Source organism: Anabas testudineus, chromosome 2 (assembly GCF_900324465.2).
Source record: "Anabas testudineus chromosome 2, fAnaTes1.2, whole genome shotgun sequence".
NCBI lineage: Eukaryota > Metazoa > Chordata > Actinopteri > Anabantiformes > Anabantidae > Anabas > Anabas testudineus.
In genome coordinates this window covers 22,412,858-22,434,905 of record NC_046611.1, presented here as the reverse complement: position 1 = coordinate 22,434,905, position 22,048 = coordinate 22,412,858, and the positions used below count along the sequence as shown (strand labels likewise).

Genomic DNA, 22,048 nt, shown 5'->3' with positions numbered 1-22,048 from the left:
AAAACACTACCTTAATACTATATTATCATTTAAAGCTGCTGTTGCCTTCTGTAGTGATCTACCTGGAACTGTGTTACCAGTCCTCAGCTTCTCCAAGATATACATGTCATACATTAATATAAACAAGCTGCAGCAATATTAAAGCCTGGTCATTAAGTAATAGTAACCTTTTTTTCAGCATTTTGGAAAGTTAGGGGTAGCACTATAGGGCATAAAGAGAAAAGTCTCACTAGATTCCCCTGTGCTCTTTATTTCCATCATGGAGAAGTAAAGCAAACATCTGGCCAAGGAGTCTTTTGGGACTGTGTACCAACTTAAAGGCAATAAATACTAAACCAAAACGTCAGAACTCACACCAGCTGGAAAACTTTCTGCAAAAATGTATATTGTGCCAATTTACAATTTTCATTTTTTTGTTATTTTTCATTTCCAAAGGGGGGCAGCATATGCTCACTTCACATTCTCGATGTGAAGTGACAAAGAAAGCTCAGCTATACCAGAAGATGGCACAGTGGTTCAAGTTTTGTATGGAAAAGCTCTCCATTCTTGAAACTCCTATGATTTAAAACTATATATATATTTTTTTAAACAAATAAAAATATTATCTAGTGTGGTTTTGTGTGTAACTTGATCTGGTGTTTGTGTCTAAATACAAGAAAACTTAATGCACACTTGCCTACTTCAATTCTGACAGAAAATAGAATTAAAGCTTTGTTTGTTTGTTTATTTTTCAAAATAATGTTTTTTTTTAATTGGTGTACAAAAAGGTTCAACCTCTATACCCTCTCCCACTCCCTCTCTGTGTCTCTGACTGTGTGTGACGTGGCGCTGCAGAGATAATCACACATGCTCAAGTTTATAAGTGCCCTCTTTCTTGATGCGGCTTACAGAATGGAATATCAAACATGCCCGTTGGCTGTGGGGAAGAGAAGCACGACCTTTGATGAGGACACAGAGCTGAATAGAACTGAACGTTAGATGAAAGCAGCAGAAAAAAAAAAGACAAAAGAGATACAATGACTGAATGTGTCCATAGATGGATATGGTGACCACACAGCTGAGCAAATTGGTGTCCATCTGCAGCCTGCTGCCGAATAGTAACTGGCTGGTTATTTCCACACACTCACATATGTTCAGAGCAATATGCACAGACATTACGTCTTTTGAACATGTTCAGATCAGTGATTAATTCACAGCAAACTACACAGAAAAAAAACCAAAAACATTTAGCCTGCTGTTGATGAGGTGTTATTTTAGTGTTTACAGAAATACATTAGATTGCAAAGTGCGTTCTGTAGTGGGTGGATGTCTTTGACCGTGATCATAAAGTCGCATTGGCAATATATTCCACTGCTTCATTTAGAGAAAAGTCTGCTTCATAATCTCTGGCTCCGTAATGCAGAACTGATTCGCTTTCAGGGTCGCTTCAGACAGAGGCCATGCTAGCACATACAGAAGTGTAAAATCACTAATTACGAGTCAGATACACTGGTACATTTTTGAGCAAGCAAATTCTGCTTTCATAAGCATTAGTTCTGGCGAAAATATGTTTGGAGATGCAAGAACTGCATGCTGGAATGATGTTGTGGCTCAAACAGCAGTATTTTGTTTCTATTTAGGGCTGATTTGGTGTTGGTTTTTAGCTCAACAGAAAATGCAGCAGAAAAATTGTGTTATTTAAGCCTTATTTAAATTTGAATTACAAAGAGTCCTGTTCTAGCTTTTCAAACCTGAATACGTTGTTGTTTTATTAGTCTTCTCTAATAATAGAAATGAAAATGTTTTGGTTTAAAAACATAAATACAAACTAAATAAGACATTTTAAGATGTTCCTTTGGGAACTGATTGCCTATGACAACATATGACCATTTTGGAGAGCATAATTGTATTAAAAAGGAAGATTGCAGGCATACTCAGACAATTACAGTCAAAAGTCCCATTGGCCTTTTTGCAATGAAGTAATATAAAATCTAATTGTACTTATGCTAATATTAAGTAACGTCTAGTTGAGTTGGACAGTCAAGTAGTCTTTTCACCCCTGACAACATAATGCATCAGCTTGGTTCATTAAAAATAGCAATGGCTGGCCCAGACTGTGTCCAGTATTATCACAGCAGGAACAAATGAAGGAAATGAATTCCCGCATGCTATTTATCATCTAGTATTGGCTTACAGAAGTCCAATCATATTTTCTTTGGAACTTAATTTCAACTGGTCCCCTCCCTGGGAACTATTTCTGTAAATTGCTATTTTTTTTTTATTAATACCTACAAGCATTTAAAGTAATTTAAAGACGTCAGGTGTTAAAGGTGGTGGCAAACTCCTGTTCAATTGCTTCATGGATGTGACTCCTCCACATATTGCACTGTGGTTTAATCACATCATTCCTCTTGAGTACTGAGGCCAAATTCTCCCTGGAGTAAAACACTAGAGGAAATGACAGATATGAAAGAAGAAATTGAGGTGTTTTACTGTCTGGCAGTCTTGTAATTGTTTCTATACTCTCCAAAGACCATTTCCTCCATAAGAGAAATAACCCAGATATGCAAATGTGTATTCCCAATTAATTTAATTCATATAATTACGCCAAGAAAAGAGATTGGGTTGGAAAAAGAGTCTTACCTTGAGCCAAGTTTTCCTCCCACTCAAGCCCCCACTCTGCAGGGTATAAATTAGCTTGGAATATTGAATCATGCTCGGCTACACAGATGAGCATCAATTATCGCTAACATTTTAATGACTGGTCTTCAGCCTTTTGGAAACAACAAACAGCGAGTTGCCGGTAGTAATCAGTTTAGTAAGTAGACATTCACTGTAAATGAAGCCATACACCAACATCACCTCATGATCCCATTGCCACCGATTTTAGTTATTTAATTTAAATGACTTGGTTAGGTTCAGGAATGATTTATATTTCATCTGTTGTCAGGACAGGCAACTGAAACAAGTCATTAGGGATCAGAATCAATGACTCTTTGTTTCTTTGGTTCATTTCTATGACGCTCTCTGGGTGAAGTCTATGTTTGATGTTATTATGAACATGAGAAGAATTTAAAAGTCGGCTAGAGATTGAAAACAGGAAGTAAAATCAGAATGCCTTTTAAAAGTTCCAGTTTTTAAGTTTTAGGCATAAAATAATATAATAATAAATTCTGAAATCAGAATGGCTTCTAGAAATATTGAAATTTGAAACCATCTTTACCTATGCTACCTAGCTTCTTTTTCGGAAGTAATACATGTTTAAAATAAAGCATTGAAAAGTTAAATCATGGATAAACTATAGTCAGGAATCATATATCAAAATGTCTTATTTTGTAGTGATTTATTGTATTTATTAAGCATTTATTTGTTATATTTTAAATAATTTTCAAGTTATAAGCTATAATCCAGTCTGTGCAGTATTTTTATCTGAGTAAGTACAATACATTTTGGACCTTTTGCAAGTCTCTGAAAAACATTTTTGAAAAAATGCTTTTCTATTAGTATTCAACATTGTTTCATGTGGCGTGTGCTTTTCTAAACAGCAGACAGAACAATTGCAACAACAAGTTGAAGTGTGACATTTTGGCTTTTGCTGAAAGTAAACAAACTTCAACAATCCTCAGTGTTACAACTGTGGCACAGTGACACCAATTGGCAAGACAATTAGACTATATGTAAATGCTTTGAATTAATTAATCCCATGAAACAGCTACACTAATTAGCTGCTACTCCCTGTTTCCTATTGCTCCATATTTAACAGTAACTCACTCAGTCCATATACGGGGACAGCAGACACCAAAGAGAGAAAAATGTCGGAATAATTATCACTTTAAAAGGATGATTTTTTAAAATCTAGATCTGACAAATTAGTGGTGGTGGCAGATGAGCATTGATGATGTACAGCAGTCTTCTAGGACACATGCAAACCAACAAGGAACTTGTTGATCTTAATCAAAAGATCTAGACTTCAATTTACATTTGTAATTAAGGGAGTAATAATTACAACAGTTCTCAGTGGTCTGTAAATCTCTTTAAAAAGAGAAATAATGGTGTGACATGTTTATAATCACTCTCACAGCTGAACAGTTGAAAACTGGCAATGAAATTATGACGTTTTCAGACTCTGAACACGTTGTCGTATGTCTATAGATGTCTTACAATTCTGCATCAGCGTGTGTAACAACACAGCATGTTTATGTTACCAGTTCACAGCCAGTTTGCCTGTGTGTAAGTTGACTTGTGTGTCAATCCTGTATTGTATAACTGTCTCGCAATGTGTCAACATGTAGTCTGTTTCATTTTACTGACATTGTATATGGTGAACAAATGCAAGAGTGAGAGAAGAAAATGAATGTGCACACAGTCGGGGGTTTAGAAGGTGCATGTCAACAAACTGTGCCTGCAGAAAACAACTGGAAATGTCTTGTACTGGAATTACGGCAAAATAAATGAACAAAAGGAGCGCCTTGAGAGTGAAGTTGCAGAAAATAATAATGACAAAATACAAGGACTCTTCATGCTCAACATAAGCCTTTTTGCTTATTTGTGTGTTACTGTTTAGCAGCGGATAGACATGGAAGTGCTAAAAACACAAGGGCTTCCGTGATAATTGAATGCCACATTGAAAGATAATCCTTCATTTGAATTATATTGTGTGAAAATGACAGCACAACTCAACTTATCTGCCTGCACTCGCTCACAGATGTATTTTTCTTACACTAATGCTTTCACATTTGTTCATCTACTATAAGCTGTTTGTTGTTTATACACATGTCAGCAGAATTATACCTCAGCTGCTTCCCCACCGACTATCTGACATTAACTAACAAATTTTCTGACTGAACTGAATTTGTTATTTCCAATCCAAAATGTGTTTATGTCCTAAAAAAGTGAATTGTAATGTTGAAGGAAAGTTTAGTACTACTGAGAGGAGGTACAACAAATTTACAAGCTGAAGAAAATATTAAATAGTACTTTGTATAAGCAAATGTCAATTTGAAATTATGCTGCAAGCTCTGTCAGCATGGCACGGTCTTTGATTCAAAATTGTTCATGATGTCAGGGAAAATAATAATATGTTTCCAGGATCTAAACCACAGCTGCAGTCAATAAGTTGGGAGGAAAAAGGCTGACCATCTTAAATTAGATGGATCACTACTGACTTCATATTGAGTCTGTCACCAACAGAGCAAAGCAAAATGTCCAGACGTAGAAAACAGGACAGTACACCCTGATTGTGTGGCGTCTAGCAGGGGATCAATTTCAAGTATCTGACTCATCGTACCCCAAAGGTCCAGGGTCTCTGATTGCAACAAATTACAGATTAAAGGGCCCTTCATGCTGTTAAACAAGTGCTCCCCACACATTTGCATGTGTCTGAGATGACATGTGATGCATGGGGTTGTTGTGGGACTGTATAAGAATGTGTGTGTGTGTTGCCGTGGGGGCAGCAGGATACCAGCACTATTTATTTGTTAATGAGTAAAATGGGAGTGGGATTGGAGGAAAGCAGCCTCGATCTCACACACATAAAAACAACTGAGAGTAAAATGAATCCTGAATCCAAATATGTTAACAGATGTGAAAGGATAAGACAACTTTGTGTAAATTCAAAGCGTTTCCTGGCTGCAGGAGAACCATATTAGATAAGTTATTGCCATTCTAAACCACACTTCTTCATTGTTGCACTTGAAAATGCAAATGTTTTACTTTAAAAAAATATGAAGCCTAAGCCTGCTTTACCTTGGCTGGTCCCTCGGAGCAGCAGATGAATGGCTCCTCTCAGAGTTTCATGGCATGTGACCTTGAGTACTTTATTAATTTCCTTATTTTTTAGGGCAATACCTCAGGCTATTCACCTATAAGATGAGTCGGGGGATTACTTGAGGCATAAGATCTGAAATTAGACAATTTCCAGTTAAAAAGATTTCATTAACAATTTCAATTATAAATTCATGTCGAATAATTGAAGAATAATTAAATTAAAATGATCAAATTAGCTGTATTTTTTATGTGTAAGCTATTCCATTCAATTATCCACAGGATAGTAATTATTTAAGGTATGTAGTAGCTGGAGTCTGGCTAACATACTGTAGATCAAACTGTTTTAACATTGAAAGCAGAAATAACTGTATCATTCCACTGTGCTAGATTTATACTTAGACTTAATGCAAAGTAGCAAAGTTGGCACTCTTAAAAGAGAAATGCAGAGGAGATTATTGAGTGGAATGATACTGTGATGAAGTTGAAGGGCTTTAGACAAACTGGCATGTAACCACTTGAATTAAAAACCTTGTTCAAGGAGATGATAAACTCATGTGGTATAATGACATTGTCCCCGGAGAATATAAACTGGGGACTCTAAGATATGTGGATTCGTGTTTTGACAGACATCTAGAATAACTTTCATTCAGCTAGTTAAATGACCAATTCACACACTGACTCACTGTGTTTTGAAATACGTTGCATGCGTTATGTTCGGAAAGGTGTGAATAAGGCTGAATATCTAATCTACATTGTGTGCATCCAAGATGCGAGAAGAAATAAGAGAGAAAATCCCTCCCTGACTGTATTCCACTATGATTTTTTTAATATTATCTTTTCAAAAACAAAATATTAATTGAAACATATCAGTACTGACTATTTATACCCTTCAGAACACATACATGCAGTGGTTAAAGCATCTCTAGGTCAGATTCACCCAGTCAGCTTGGGTGAGGAGTCATGAATAAATAACAACTAGAAGAAAAAGTGTTGTATACTGAGAGTGATGTTGACAGCAACAGATCATATAACCTTGCATCTGACCATTCCTTCCTCTGTATATTACTCTGAAAGCAAAACAAGCCTCATTCTGTCATTTATAGCAGCTTGAAATTCCGGGAACATAGCAGGGCGCTGCAGTATTTCCAGTCTTGGCAAGTTCACAGCACTACACAGGGTCAGAGCAATTTATCAAGATGATCGCTGCACAATAACGACACCTCTGTCCTCCATATTATCTGCAATGTCTAAAAAGCAGCCAAACATTTCCAGGGAGATCACAGAGGTGGACTGAAAGGCTGTGTGCAGCAATAAGGCAATTAAAGTGTTTTGACTCGCCAAATGAAGACTGGTGAGTTTGTTTCCCATTAGCTGGTATAATACAGCAGCTATTCATCCTGGAGTCCATATCAAAACATACATAGTGACAATACAATTCATCTTAGACTCCAACTCCAAATTACATAAGGATAATAGAACACAACAGCTAAAACTAGAAGCAAAAACAGTGTTGTTTTAAAAATAGTATTTTATCTATTGTTTCACGTCTTTTCAGGAGATTTTAAAACTACACATGCAATAGCTTTGAGTAATGATTGAGAAAAATCCATGTATGGATTGTTTGATATTGAAAAGTTGATAGGATTGCATTTCTTCTTGTTTAAGGCTTTTTAAACAGCTTTCTGCCATTTGTGTTTTTCTGTAAAATCTTTGTCACTACAGTGTTTCTGGTAACAAGAGGCTCTGCCCTCATCTTTCCTTCCAGGTGACATGGGAAGGCAACCCTGAAAGGATCAGTGTCTGAGCCACTCAGCCTTACGATAGCAGCACCTCTCTGTCCTGTCTTCTTTCCTCTACACTAGTCACACGCGTTGTCTTCATGCACTGCATGCTTCACTTACTGTATCACTGCTATGCCGATGACATCCAGCTTTACTTTCCAGCCTCCCCTGCGTGACACTCAAGTTGAGTCAAATTACAGTCTGTACAGCAGCATTATGTCACATTCACAGTCACTCTCTGTTTGTCTTTACCATTCTATCGCCTCGATTTCTCATTTGAGCCTCAGCCACTCCTTCCTGCCCTGCAGTAACCCTGACCCCTTCCAACAGAACTGATTCCCTGCTCTCACCCTGTTCCCCGCTCCTTTATTAGCTCCCTAGCATGTATACCAGCCTACTTCCATTTTTTTGATGCTAGACCATCCATTGTACCATACAAGCTGTTGCTTTCAAGCCCTGTTTTCAGTCTGGTTTTGCCTGCTTGCCTTTTTTTTTTGTCATGCCTGTTTTTGGACTTCACCTTTTGCCTGCCTGTTGCCAACCATTTGCCTGCTTGCTGAATTCGCCCTGCACCACTCCATTTTGCCTGTGTCTCTTTGGCACCACCTCAAAAATCCCTTAAATGTGAAAAAAAAACTAAGAGACATGCACAAGAGAATGCAAAGATGAGTACAGAAAAGAACGCATTACTATACATAGACATCCAAAACATCTGTTATAAGGGACTTAAAACCAACAGAGGGGATGTGATCCCAGGACAGCCAATGGACCGGCACAGAGAAGCCTGAGAGAAACGGGAGAGAAGAGAGGAGCAAACAAGGAGAGACAGGGATAGATGAGCACACAGCTTGGACACTCATGTGCTTAAGGGAACAAACAAACAGAGGTTTAGAGAGATTCAGTGGCTTTCAGATGGTTTAGAGTAAAGCACTTGGAAGTATAGTGTACATACTAGGTTTAATAAATTAAGTCAGACTGAAACTGAGCCAGGAGGGGACAATGGTAACAGGTACAAAGCCTGAGGTAACAAAAAAATAATAATATTAACTAACTGAAAGTTAGTTAATATTTAAAGGGCTCAATTGAGTTTGTGATGTGTAAAAGGAAGTTATTCAAGAAGAAGAAGAAGAAGAAGAAGAAGAAGAAGACATGATAGCAAAGGGCCCTGCAGCTCATACAGACTTTTTTTTTTACTCTGGGGACAGACACAAGCCCTGCATTCAGAGAGAGAGGAGAGCATGGCATGGAATATAAGGTTTAAGGGGATCAGACAGATACGGCATGAAGGTGAATGCTCATTTAGGATTAAGTGTGTAATTATAACACATTAATGTCTGACCTGTTGTGGAAAGGGAGCCAAAGAACATAATGTTAAAACTAGAGCAGTGGGATCAAATATATTCAGGGGAAGAAGTTTGTAAGGGGAAAAAAATGAAATGACAGGAACAAGCTGAAGTTTGTTGCTGTCATGTAGATTTCCATAATTCATTATTCTGCATTGTATTAACATACCGTATTACTGTATTTGACCCACAGCTGCTTATGCTGCATATACAGTATAATGTTGCATATGTAGGTAACACACTTCTGCTGTAACGCGGTGTGGTGCAGTCTTTGGCATGCATCCAAATGACAATGAGGTCATTGTTGTCTACCTTTAAAAAAAAAAGTTCAAGTTGGGAGCACCATTGATGTGCAGGAGTTTCTGCTCCCTGGGCACGCTGCCGTCCATGACCTCCACTCGTCCATCTTCACAATTTATTGAATCTCTTCTGCTTTTTTCTTCTTCTAGGAGAGGAGAAAAAGAATGATGTGCTGCTTGCCTCAGCACATCACAGCCTAACACCTTGCCTGTCTGAACTCATTCTTACTGCACCCACCACTGACACACGCTGATGCTGTAATTAGGTGTGGGTGGTACAATGCAGACAGATATCATTAACTTTCAGGGACGGGTGACAGTCGAGCTTGACAGTATCAGCCTTGTCGGGAGAAAAGAGGAGGATTTGGTGATTCTGAAGTTCAAAATGTTTAGCCTTATATCTCCCACAGCACATTTAGTGTCTATTATTCAGATCAAATCCTTCTGAAAAAGACAAGACGCACCTTCCACGTTTTATGTTTTATGTTAAAATGATAGAAGTGAACGTGTGAATACATACTGAGCAGCCAGTGAATACCTCAACACTCACCCAGGTGGTGGAGAGCTTCACTTCTACATTTTCCACACAGATGAACCAATGGTGTCTGTGAAACACTCACAACATCTACAACACATGTGATTTTGTAGGATCATAGACCAAACAGAAGGCGCCCTAATATAAAAGCTCCTGTTTCTCCACATTTAACATTTATTTATTCATTTCACAATTACTGCAGGCCAGAACCGAAGGCACATCACTGAATTTATGTGACAGGTTTAGCAGCAAATATCAAATCACATTTTTCCCTGTAGTCACTTACCAGAAACGACTTTTTAAAGTTATAGTTGCTGACAACATTAAATTGTGGTAGTAACAGCAATAACTGATGACGAGCTATTTATGGGGATGGGACCGACCTGGCAGGACAAGGTCAGGAATGTGATTTACAGTAATGTGCTCAGGAAAGAATAAAAAAGTCCCTTTAGCTTCCGACATGGGAAGAGAACAGAGCAAGAGTATTTACAAATTGGTATGAGTTAGATGAGTCACATCTACTCAGAACAGGATGTAGTGATTTTTATGGATGACACAGAGTTACATGCTAAGCTTGATTAGTGCACATGTTTTCTTTTTTTTTTTTTTGCAAAAACACTGACTACACCACATGATGTAAGTCTACTTTTAAGCCTGCTGCAGTTCATTTTCATCATTTTCTGGTGACTAAACTGCTAAACAGCTGGAAGTGCAAGCATGATATCTGTTTTAATAAGAGCCACTCTTCACTTACACTAGTGGGTTGCATTAATGCCTTCATAACTCTATTATTAGCAAGACACAATTATTCAGCAGTGACTAGAAAACCAGTCGCTAAGCTGATTTAATTTTGTGCCTCAGGATCATGTTTTCCTTCAGCAGGGGATGATATGATACAGTGCATCCAGAAAGTATTCACAGCTTAACTTTTCCACATTTTGGAAAATTAATTATTTTCCTCAAAATTCTACAATCAATACCCCATAATATCAAAGTAAGTCTGTAAATTTATTACAAATAAAAAACAAAAAAAGATCACATGTACATAAGTATTCACAGTCTTTGCTCAATACTTTGTGGAAGCACCTTTAGCACCAATTACAGCCTCAAGTCTTTTTGAGTATGTTGCTACAAGCTTGTCACCTATTCTGGGGCAGTTTGTCCCAGTCTTCTTGTGCCTCTCAAGCTCCATCAGGTTGGATGGGTGGTGTCGGGGCACAGCCATATTCAGGTTTCTCCAGAGATTTTTAATCAGGTTCTAGTCTGGGCTCTGGCTGGACCATTCAAGGACATTCACGAGTTCTCCTGTAGCCACTCCGTTGTTGTCGTGGCTGTGTGCTATGGGTTGTTGTCCTGTTGAAAGATGAACAGTGTGAGGTCTAGATCGCTCTGGAACAGGTTTTCATCAAAGATGCCTTTGTACATCGCTGCATTCATCTTTCCCTCAATCCTAACGCGTCTCCTACTTCCTGCCACTGAAAAACATCCCCACAGCATGATGCTGCCACCACCATATTACCCTGTAGGGATGGTATAGGCCAGGTGCTGAGCAGTCCAGACATGACGCTTGGAATTCAGGCCAAAGAGTTCAATCTTTGTTTCATCAGATCAGAGAATCTTGTTGATCCTCAGATCTGTGCCTCGATACAATCCTGTCTGTGAGGTCTACAGATGATTCCTTGGACTTCATGGCTTGGTTTGTGCTCTGACATGCACTGTTAACTGTGGGACATTATAGAGACAGGTGTATGTCTTTACAAATCATGTCCAATGAACTGAATTTTCCTCCAGTCAAGTTGTAGAAATCTTTCAAGGATGATCAGTGGAAACAGGATGCACCAGAACTCTATTTTGAGTGTCATAAGAAAAGCTGCGAACATTTATGTACACGTTTTTATTTATTTTTAATAAATTTGTGAAGATTTCAAACTAATATTTTCACACCGTCATTATGGGGTATTGTTTGTGGAATTCTGGATGCACTGGAAGTGTGTTATAAGTGAGTACAAGTATGCCCTAATATGTGTCCAGCTGCATATTTCTGCACTCAGCCTCATATAAACAGATGTTTCAAGCAAATCCTACGGATTAGGAAGAAATGTTAGCACAAGCAACAATTAGATGGATTCATTTTTGCCATGCATGCTTTCTGAGGTAAAGGTGCAGTAGCAGTGGAAAAACTCAGGACTTTCTCTCTACTAGTGCTGTGTTATATTAAAGGGACAGGTGGAAGTCAGGTACAGTACCTTCACAGTAACTGCCTGCCATTATTAAGTCTGGCAGGTATCATAAATCTTCTTTCGTCAATTCTCTCTCCATTCCTGGTCTTCACATAGTCTCAAGTCAGTTGTTGATTGAGGTACAGGGCTACAGTACAGAAATATTCGTTGACAGTCTCCCATGGATCAGATAGGAGTCATGATAACTCACCATTAGTGACGCGACAGAGGCCTGAAATTCTTTGGATCCTTTGTGGTTTCTCAAATAAGCTGTCTCCATGTCTTTGGGCTAATTTTGGAAAGTCAGCCACTTCTGGGAAGGTACATGGTTGTTCCATGTCTAATCCTCATGTAAATATAGCATCTCTCACTGTCGACCTGTCAGCTTTGTAGGTCTCCCCAGACTGATCAGTGCAGTTTAGTGGTTTTACTAAACTGCACTGGATGTAGGGGGCAAATACTTTATGCCACAGGCCAAGTTGTTATAACATCACTACTGAAATACAATTTGACCTTATTTTATGTCACATTTTATCTGTAGATCTGCAACATTTTAGCATCAGATTCACCCAAAAACAGAGAACAATGTTTTGCAGCAGGTGCAAAATATGATGGATTAATTGCAATAATTATCTAAGGACTTTTTTTCCGGGACAAGCAAGTGTCCCACTGGATATCCTGTGCTTATTTCTGTGAGGAAGATGGATTAATCACATTGGTGGGAGACGGGACAAACGCCAGGGGACTTTCATAGGTGGTGGCATGGAAATATCTTCTATCATAAAGCGGCAGGATCCTGGTTTCCCCAAAGCAACCTCTGATCACTGCAGAATAAGACTAATTATAGAGAGGGAATGCTTTCAGAGAAACACGAGGCAGAGGTTTGTCCTTCCTCCACACTGCGTGGTCGTGTAAAGAAAACTACAGCTCGCGTTATGTGAACACAGAAAACGCGCACACGAATCTCCCGCATGCCCTGAAAAACGCAGCCTCTCAGCAGAGCTGGACTCAGCTCCCCCTTCCTCGGTGTGTGGTTCATTCCAGCGCCTCTGTATCCTCAGTACGAGGTGTGTTTCTGCTGTCATCAACACTGAGCCAGGCGCTTCTATCACTCCGCTGACAAGAGCTGCAAAGTGAATTTCGATGGAGGGGTCAGGACCGAGAGATGCTCTCGTGTCGGGCTGCTTCATGGCGAGCTGTTGATGGGGTGAGTGAGTTTTCCTTTCCAACAAACAAATGCGTTTTTAGATGGGGAATCTTAAAAGTGAGCCTGTGTTGCCGAGATGATGTGTAACAAGTGTCTTGGTTGGTTAAGCGCGTCAGCTAGAGCCGAGCGCGCACCAGGGGAAAAACGCATCAGTAGAAAACTTACTGTTCTGGAGAGAAACGCGTTTGAAGCGATGGATTAGAACATGAAACGCACACACGAATAGACTTTTCTCCTCCCCCCCCCCCCCCCCACCCCCCTTAGTTGCATGCTGTAAATATCTTCCTCAAAAGAGACGCATCGTGTTGGTTCAACCAGCCCGCGGATAAAAGTGCTGGTGCTGCAGACGGTGCGCAGCTGGAGTTGACCATCGCATCACCTGAGTCAGAGGACGCGTCCACACACGTCCCCTGCTTTCAGCTGCAAATGTCAGCCTCAGAGAAACTCCGTGGAGAAGATTGTGTAACAAACGAGCACGCTGGCCGTTTCATGGTCGAGGATGTCTCTCACGCTCTTGTGTACAGCGGTTATGTTTTGGACACAATGAGATGAGATGTCAAAGTAGTTTTTTTTTTTTTTTTTTTTTTTTAGCTTTTTCTACAGCTGACAGCCTTCAATGCTTTATTGGAAATTGGAAAAGGATGCAAGAATTAATGGAAAGAGCTCACAGGGCAAATCTCCACAGCACTAGGAAATTACAGTTTTTACAGAATTACATTATGACGTCAGCTCTGGACAGAAACAATAGCAACCAAGAAAACTCATTTGAAAAACAAGCAAACATGCAAAACCCATCAATCTGAGTTTGTGGCTAGATGATATAATGAAACAGCATCGTGGGTTCTTCAGCATCTGGGGCTTTCTGTTTTCAAGAGCATGTGAAGTTCAGATTATGTTTGATTAATGTTGAATTTGCTTATTTCCAAGTGATAGTGACATCTACAGAATGTGTGGAGGTATTGTTCTGCTGCCGTTAGGTCAAGAAATATAAAAATGATTCTCTGTTACTTTCAGCTCTATCCTCCTACAGACAATAATAAGTAAAAGGGAACAGACCTTATGATTGGTGGTGAAATGTGAATCACCCTCTGTCCCTGTTTAATTTCTAGCAGTTATCTAAAACCCCCCACAAGGCTCTGGAGTAATAATGCCAGCTGTAACAAGTCTCGAGACAGCAACTGGCCTAAACTTGGCACTTTACCCACACAGCTACCGGCAAACGCTCTAAACTACATGACTGTAAAACGTGCATTCAGGAGTTATCCTTTGACACTGGTGAACATCCTGGCTTCTTGTCTATCAGCGAGTTCTTCCTCACTCCTCGCTGACGTGCACGTGTTTTTCTGGGCCTTTCTGTCTTGTGTGTCACAGCGTGAGCGACAGCCGCTGTTCGAGACACCTGGCCTGTGATGTCAGCAGAGAAGCTGTAGCATTGCTTTGCTGAATGCCGCATGTTTGATTGCCTGTTTCCCTCATAATGGTTGTCCAATTTCATGGCTATCAGGCTTGTTAATAAGAGCGAGGAGACGAGAGAACAGAGGGTCCATCGGTGTGCTTGGTTGGACCCTTTGATTGGAGGGCACGGTTTGTGATGCAAAGCGACAGTGTCACGTCGCATAAATACAGCGTCTGACAGGAATATGGCTCATATTGTTATTACCTGTTTGCTCTTATTGATGAAACCCAGTGATTGATAACCAGCAGATCAATTTGACACAACCTTTTTGATGTAAACACATTATACAGTATATGAATAAAGCATTTATTTTGATTTTCAAGAAAAATGTCCTTGTAAATAAAAAAAGAAAACCATTTGAGTGATTTATTCATCAGATTAATGCTTCAGTAATAAAGCAAAAAGTCATGCTGCTAGAGGCCAAACAGCTACAAGAATATGATCCTATTGATTAAACCCTGCAATTTAAATCAAACTCAATTAGGGACAATTATTTCAACTGAATTATATGAATTAGGTACACTCATTATGGATACTTGTACTGCACCCAGAGGCCTGGGAGGATCTGAGCAAATCATCCACAAACCCTCATGACAATGTCACAGGAGGATACGTGCAAAATGAATGATTATATTTAATATTCAAGATTATGGGTAAAACTCAACTTTTAACAGTAAAGTGTGGTCGATCCACTGAGCAAAGGTCAGAAATTAGTATTTGTTAACAAACAGCAAGTAATTAAAGATTTTCAAGATTTTAGATAAAGATTAAAGCAGGAGAAGTTGTTTAAACTGTGCATTTATAAATAAGAATTATGACTAATGATTCAAATTAACATCTTCAAGAGATTGTTAAGTCAGACACATTTGAATATGTTTTCCAAAACATGATGCATGAAATCATTATTGCCCCCAGTGATGCTTTCAACAGACGCTTCTGTGAGTCAGATGTGACTTGGTTATCATAGCACTGGATCATAGCAAATGACGGTTTTCCGAATGTCTTTGCATATTTGTCATGTGAAGTTTGTAGTCGTCGCGGAAGCCGAAATAATGCGATGCATCAAATTCGGTTCAATTTAATACCAAACTTTGCACCATCCAGGCAGACAGTGGGAGTGGTTGGTGTTTGAGATTCATTGTTTCTGCACTGTTGAGCATTGTGTAGTGGAGACTTTTCCACTTGCTAAGCCTCGCCTGCGAATGTATTGATAGAGCTGGCATGTCAAATCTTTTCTTATGTCAGTCCGAGACTGAGACAATCCTATGTTAATATGGAATATCTCTCCGGCAGACATTCTCCTTTCTAGGGAAAAATATATTCTGCTCTCCACTATATATATATATGTATATGGAGGGATCTCTCTATTGAATGTGAAAGGTAGATATTCCCAAATGACTGTACAACAAAGACGCCTCTTAAAACAGTTCATTTTTGGAGCGCAGGCTTGACTTTGATGCAAATCAAAGGACAGCAGTGGGATGATGAAACTGAATATTTATGGTCTTTTCCGAGCCCAGTCATGTCCCAGAGTACTTTTAAGCCCTATTAACAGCAGATAAAATTGCACTTGAAAGTTGTAGGCAGGTTGCTTGACAGCTGAAATGAGAAACTCAAGGGTTTTTAACTATTGTGAGCAAATCACTAAACTACCTCTCTGAGGTGAATGACACAGTACACTAGTGCATTTGCAAAATTGTGCAAATCCAGCTGTAAAAGCAACAAATTTTCATGTGTTGCTATTTTACTCTTTAGCAAATATTGCTGAATTTCAAAGACCTTTCATACTGAGGGAGATTTGTACACATAGCTGATTGCAAAACAATTTCTCCCTCTTTTCTCTCCCTGCTGCAGAATGAATCAGTTGTCTGCAGAAACTGTCTGAATCGTTTGGCCCTTGGCTGCGGGGCTGTGAGCAGCTACCATGACGTATCCCAACGCCAGCATGCTGACAGCCAACTTCAGTGGAGCTTTGGACAGTCATAACTCCGGGGGAAACATCTACCGACCTTTCTCGGTTTTCAGTGTGCTCACTCTTACTTTACTGGCAATGCTGGTAGTGGCTACGTTTGTGTGGAACTTGCTGGTTTTAGTCACCATCCTGAGGGTGAGAACGTTCCACCGAGTGCCGCACAACCTAGTGGCTTCCATGGCCATCTCCGACGTAATGGTGGCTGCCCTGGTCATGCCTCTCAGTCTCGTTCATGAGCTCAACGGCCGGCTGTGGAAACTGGGCCGTGTGCTGTGCCAGGTGTGGATCTCCTTCGACGTGCTCTGCTGCACAGCCAGCATCTGGAACGTGACGGCCATCGCACTGGACCGCTACTGGTCCATCACGAGGCACCTGGAGTACACGCTTAAGACACGCAAAAAGATCTCCAATATCATGATCGCACTCACGTGGCTACTGTCCTCCATCATCTCTCTGTCGCCTCTCTTTGGCTGGGGGGAGACCTACTCAGAGGGGATGAAGTGCCAGGTGAGCCAGGAGCCATCCTACACGATCTTCTCCACCTTCGGAGCATTTTACCTCCCTCTTTGTGTGGTACTGTTTGTTTATTGGAAGATCTACAAGGCTGCTAAATTTCGGATTGGCTCCCGCAAGACCAACACAATCACACCCATGGCTGAGGTGATTATACATTTTCTTTTTTTAAAACCCATTTTCTTAAATAACCCCTTGTCCTTATAACTCCCAATATCATTATCATCTCCCTCTTGTGTGAAATGATGCCTATTTCTCCTCCTGCAAAAGGCTGATGCCCCTGACCCACAAATATGGGTTGCTGTGCGGTTATTTATTATATTGGCTGATGAGCTATTCAACAATAATCAGGGAAACATAAGTATCCAATATTAAAGCATACGTACAAATAATTGAAGCCATCTTGCTCATCTCATCGCCACTAGCTTGTTAATGTGCGTAGGTGGAATATAGAAGGCTATAAATACCACCTCTGGCATGTTTAATGGGCCATTGCACCTTCCTGGCTTTGGCATTTCTCAAATCTGACACAAAAGTCTGGATCTATTCCAGACTCATTAGCAAACATTTAATCAGGTAATTTCTTCTTGTAAAAATTGAGACTACATCCACTTTTCACCTGCCATGATGGTGGGAAATCTGAACCCCCTCCAGAACATGTCACTGATAGAGATAGTGCTACTTTTAGCTATTTTTTAACACCTATGAAAGCAGTTATTTATGAAAATCATCACTCTGACAACTTGGAAAACGTCCACACAAAAAATAAGTGGTTTCCAGATAATATTCATTTTATTTATTTTTTTATTCATTTATGTAATACATGTATTTCTCCCCCGAATTCTCCTGATGCCCCTTATTAGTTACAAGTTTGACATCAGTTTGCATCAACTGCATGTTGAGGGGGACCAGTCAAATGAATTATCTCTGTCTTTTATTGGCTTGGTAGTCCAGCTTCTATGTTAGGAATCATTTTGCAGCCAATCGTGCTTGTGGCTACAGCCTGTTAAACAGAAACATGTTTTATTAGTCACTTCGCTGTCCACAGATGTACTTATAGCGTATGCTTGTATTGTAGATGTCTCATTACGCAGCCAAAGTTTATTTTCATCACTTCCCGGTGTACTTTGAAAAGTCAAGGCCCTGCAAAGTGTCTGCACAGAGCCGTGATGTGAGCTGTAGCATCACCATCCAAGATAATAAACCTCGTGCACTCATCCATCAACAACACCCACACAAAGGCATTAAGACACATAGACACAACAGAAATAGAATGTATTGATTCTTGGCCTAGTTGCACAAATAACTAATAATACTACTAAAAATGTTGATGTCAGTGCAAAAAAAAGGTAACTGATGCTGATATGTTTACTTTTTTTTTTTTTTTTACCTAGATTTTATTCTATTTTATTTGCTTCCTGGCTGAATTACCCGGCCTTCAACACATAATTTACACTCATGCAACCATTTTAATGCATGAAAGAAGCTGATGAAAAGATTTTAAGATAATAAAGCAACCATATGTGCAGGTGAAAGATTGTCCTCATGAGAAAATCCCACAGGAGGCAGAGGTTCACATCTGTAATCCCTCTCAAATTAGATGAGCACTGGAGGAATTTTAAATGACTAAACATTACGTCTCAGAATGTTCAACTTTAACCTCACCCTGTAACCCAGACCCTGAAGTAGTTTAGAAGAACATTTTAGAAGGTAATAAATGACAAATTATCAAATCTGTTGTTTAGATATGACAAAATACTGTGCAAGCACCGGTGCAGACATGCACTCCAAACTGTAGCAAGACAAAAGCTGATACACAAAAGCAGTAGTAGGTGTGTAAAATGCATCAGTATATGCACATTAAGTATCTGCGTGTTGGCGCGTCAATGATAAGGACACTGTTACAAGGTCTCTGTTTTAGTTTGAGGGCTCATCATAACCTCATTGATTCACTGTATTAAGGAAACCTCCTTCTCGATAGAACTGTGCTTTTAACTTTTGGCCTGTGCCTTAAACGGATCAACTTCATCCATCAGATTAGTTCAATGCCCCACTTACCTGAAATAATTAAATTAAATACACACCTGTGTGTGTACAAGTCCCTTTATTCTAGTGTAGGTTCTTGTTTGAAAGTAAAACAAAATGCGTGCTTTCACTTTCAACATGTTTACAGGGATGGGTTGTCTGTGTAAACGCTGTTCAGCAGTGGAATGACCTCCAGAACTTAAGCTCATACACAAAAAATAGTCAGCCTTGAGCTGTGCTAGGCAACAAACAAGAGAGGAGAAAGTCAGCCGATTAATGTTGGCATTTTCTTCTTCCTTTTTCCAGCTGTGCGGTGTGTTTGTGAAATGCCACAAAATGAGCTGCTGGAAAATGCAGATTAAGACACGGCTCCGGCTTTGTACTCTGCGCTGTGTGTCTGTGTGTGTTAATGTGTGTAGGAAATGAACACATTATATTTGGTTTGTTGATCCACCTGTTGATTCCCACTTCTGTTTGCTCCATACTAAATAATCCATCTTTTGCTGAGCAGCCACAAAAGTTTCACTTCAGAAATTGCTTTTCTTTATAATGTTAAAGATATTGCTTTTCTCATTTTAATGCTAACCAGGTTTGTCTGATTGATTGAGAAATCAACAGAGTAGCTGATTTACTCTCTGGCTGCCTGCCTCCCAGGTAAAAGAGGAAACACACCAGCCCCAGATGGTATTTACTGTGCGCCATGCCACTGTGACCTTCCAGACAGACGGGGATACATGGCGGGAGCAGAAGGAAAAAAAGGCAGCCCTGATGGTAGGCATTTTGATCGGCGTGTTTGTACTTTGCTGGATTCCCTTCTTCATCACCGAGCTCATTGTGCCGCTGTGCTCTTGCGACATCCCGCCCATCTGGAAGAGCATCTTCCTGTGGCTGGGCTACTCCAACTCCTTCTTTAACCCGCTGATTTACACAGCTTTTAATAAGAACTACAACAATGCTCTGAGGAACCTCTTCTCTCGGCAGCGCTGAGCCATTCGCTCGGCTGACACACTACACCAGCATGCACTCAACAGTGTTACTCCTCCAGACAGAACAGATGAAACTGTGAAATGATGAGATGATGAACTGAAGCTGACAGTAGATACTGTGTCTAAAAAAAAAAATGTCTTTATAAATGTGTCATTTTTATTTAGGTTGTGTTATGTTTATTACCATGCTGATAAAACTTCATTGGTGGACTGAGATGGGTGTCTGAGCTTCTGTATCTACAAAGGGGAGAATAAATACAGCGCTGTCTACGTGTTGGTTTTCTCTTTGTTGTGTCAGACGAAGTCACTTGTAAGCAGTTTCATCATTATTTGCTAGGCTGCTGTGAATAATTTCAAAGTAGACCTGGAAGAAATGTTCAAAAAATTCTGTTAGAAACTACTAGAAAGGAAACAAGAAACAAACTGTAGATTTTTTTATGAACTTGACAACAAAACTTCAAAATGAAAATGTATTTGATTAAAGAACGGCGGGATCAGAAAGCCCTCCACCAAAAGGGATAAAATCATAAGAGACCTCTACCTTATAACTACCTACAGTATATATGCAGTTTCTGCTTTTACATGCAGTTCGTTCATTCATACATACGTCTAGATAAATATGCAGAACAATAACATGAAAGTTATTTCCATCATTTTTGAATGGGTGCATTGTTGAGTGACTGCAGCCGCAAATTGTCTTATACCACATAAATAAAGTAGCTCTGAGTAACATAAGACTTGTAGACTGATGTGAAGCTATCACAAAAACTCATTCTGAAGGAGATAAGTCAATAGAATTTGAATTTGGAAAATAAAAACAACAACACATATTGCTTCATTGTGTAGGGAAGCTACATCTAAAATGTTGAGACACTGCATATCTTCGAGAATGACTTGTTAGACTATAGTAGGAGGATTATAGGAGCAAGATATGCTAAACAAATAGTCACTTTTCAGTAAAATGTAGAATCAGTACGTCGGTAAAATGCTGTGCTGTGAGGAATGCATCATAATTTAATCCTCAGCAAATAACTGTGCTGAATGTAGGTGACCATTCTGTTTTTGGCAAATCTCTAATATGTCATTACGTTGTTGTCCTTTGAAAAGGAACATTATGTTTAGTAGACAGGGCTCTTACCTGACTAAAGTTTAAACCACAGTTATGGAGCTTTGTCCCATTCTTCTGCTGACTCCAGATACTACATAAACAAGCCACAGCTTTACAATTTTGCATAATTTTACTCATTTGTGATTTGAAATGTCGGCTTTTAAAATCCTGCCATAGGTGTTCAAGGTGGAATCAGATGTGGACTATGACAGTGGACAAGATGAACAACCAGTTTGCAAGCCCTATCCAGCTTTCGAATACGAAGCAGGTTGTTGTTGTTGTTGTTGTTGTACAAGTTATTCACTGGGTATAGAAAACTAAGTTTAAACTAAGTAAATCTTCAGTGAATCACAGCGACCCCTCCTAGTCCTCAGCACTCAGCAGAGTGAAGGAAAAACCTCACTGCTTACGTGAGCTGGTGGGTATGACTGTGTATTGTGTGTGGAAATGGAGGTCAATGTTACATACAGTATCCTAAATACCTGAAGATTTCAAGTGGCATGGTTTATTTGTTCCATAACCGATATAAAGAGTCTTTATTGAGGAAAAAGTTAAATATCTGACATGTACTAGATGATCAGATTAAACTGATGAATATATCACAATGAAGAAAAATAAATATATAAAATTAAATAATTATAAAAATATATTTTAAAAATTAAATGAGTCACTCTAATCTTGTTCCACTGAAAATCATATTTGGTGGTTAAAAATGAGGTGTGTGGAATATATACAAAAACAGTAAAAATTATTTTTATATCCTTTCAAATATGATGAAGTAAATGGAAAAACTGATGAAACTGGTCTGTTCTCTCTTATATATTTTTTTCATGTATTAGTCGCATGACTTGCTCATTGA

The 22,048-nt window shown here is 39.3% G+C and overlaps 1 protein-coding gene across 1 annotated transcript; it reads left to right on the top strand.

The window, feature by feature from the left end:
• Window positions 1-13,019: 13,019 nt before the first annotated feature.
• Window positions 13,020-20,332, top strand: htr5ab (5-hydroxytryptamine (serotonin) receptor 5A, genome duplicate b). Its single transcript, XM_026363747.1, has 3 exons — window positions 13,020-13,129; window positions 16,440-17,217; window positions 19,750-20,332. The coding sequence occupies exons 2-3, from the start codon at window positions 16,510-16,512 to the stop codon at window positions 20,080-20,082; spliced, it is 1,041 nt and encodes a 346-aa protein (XP_026219532.1). The 5' UTR covers window positions 13,020-13,129; window positions 16,440-16,509; the 3' UTR covers window positions 20,083-20,332.
• Window positions 20,333-22,048: the final 1,716 nt, after the last annotated feature.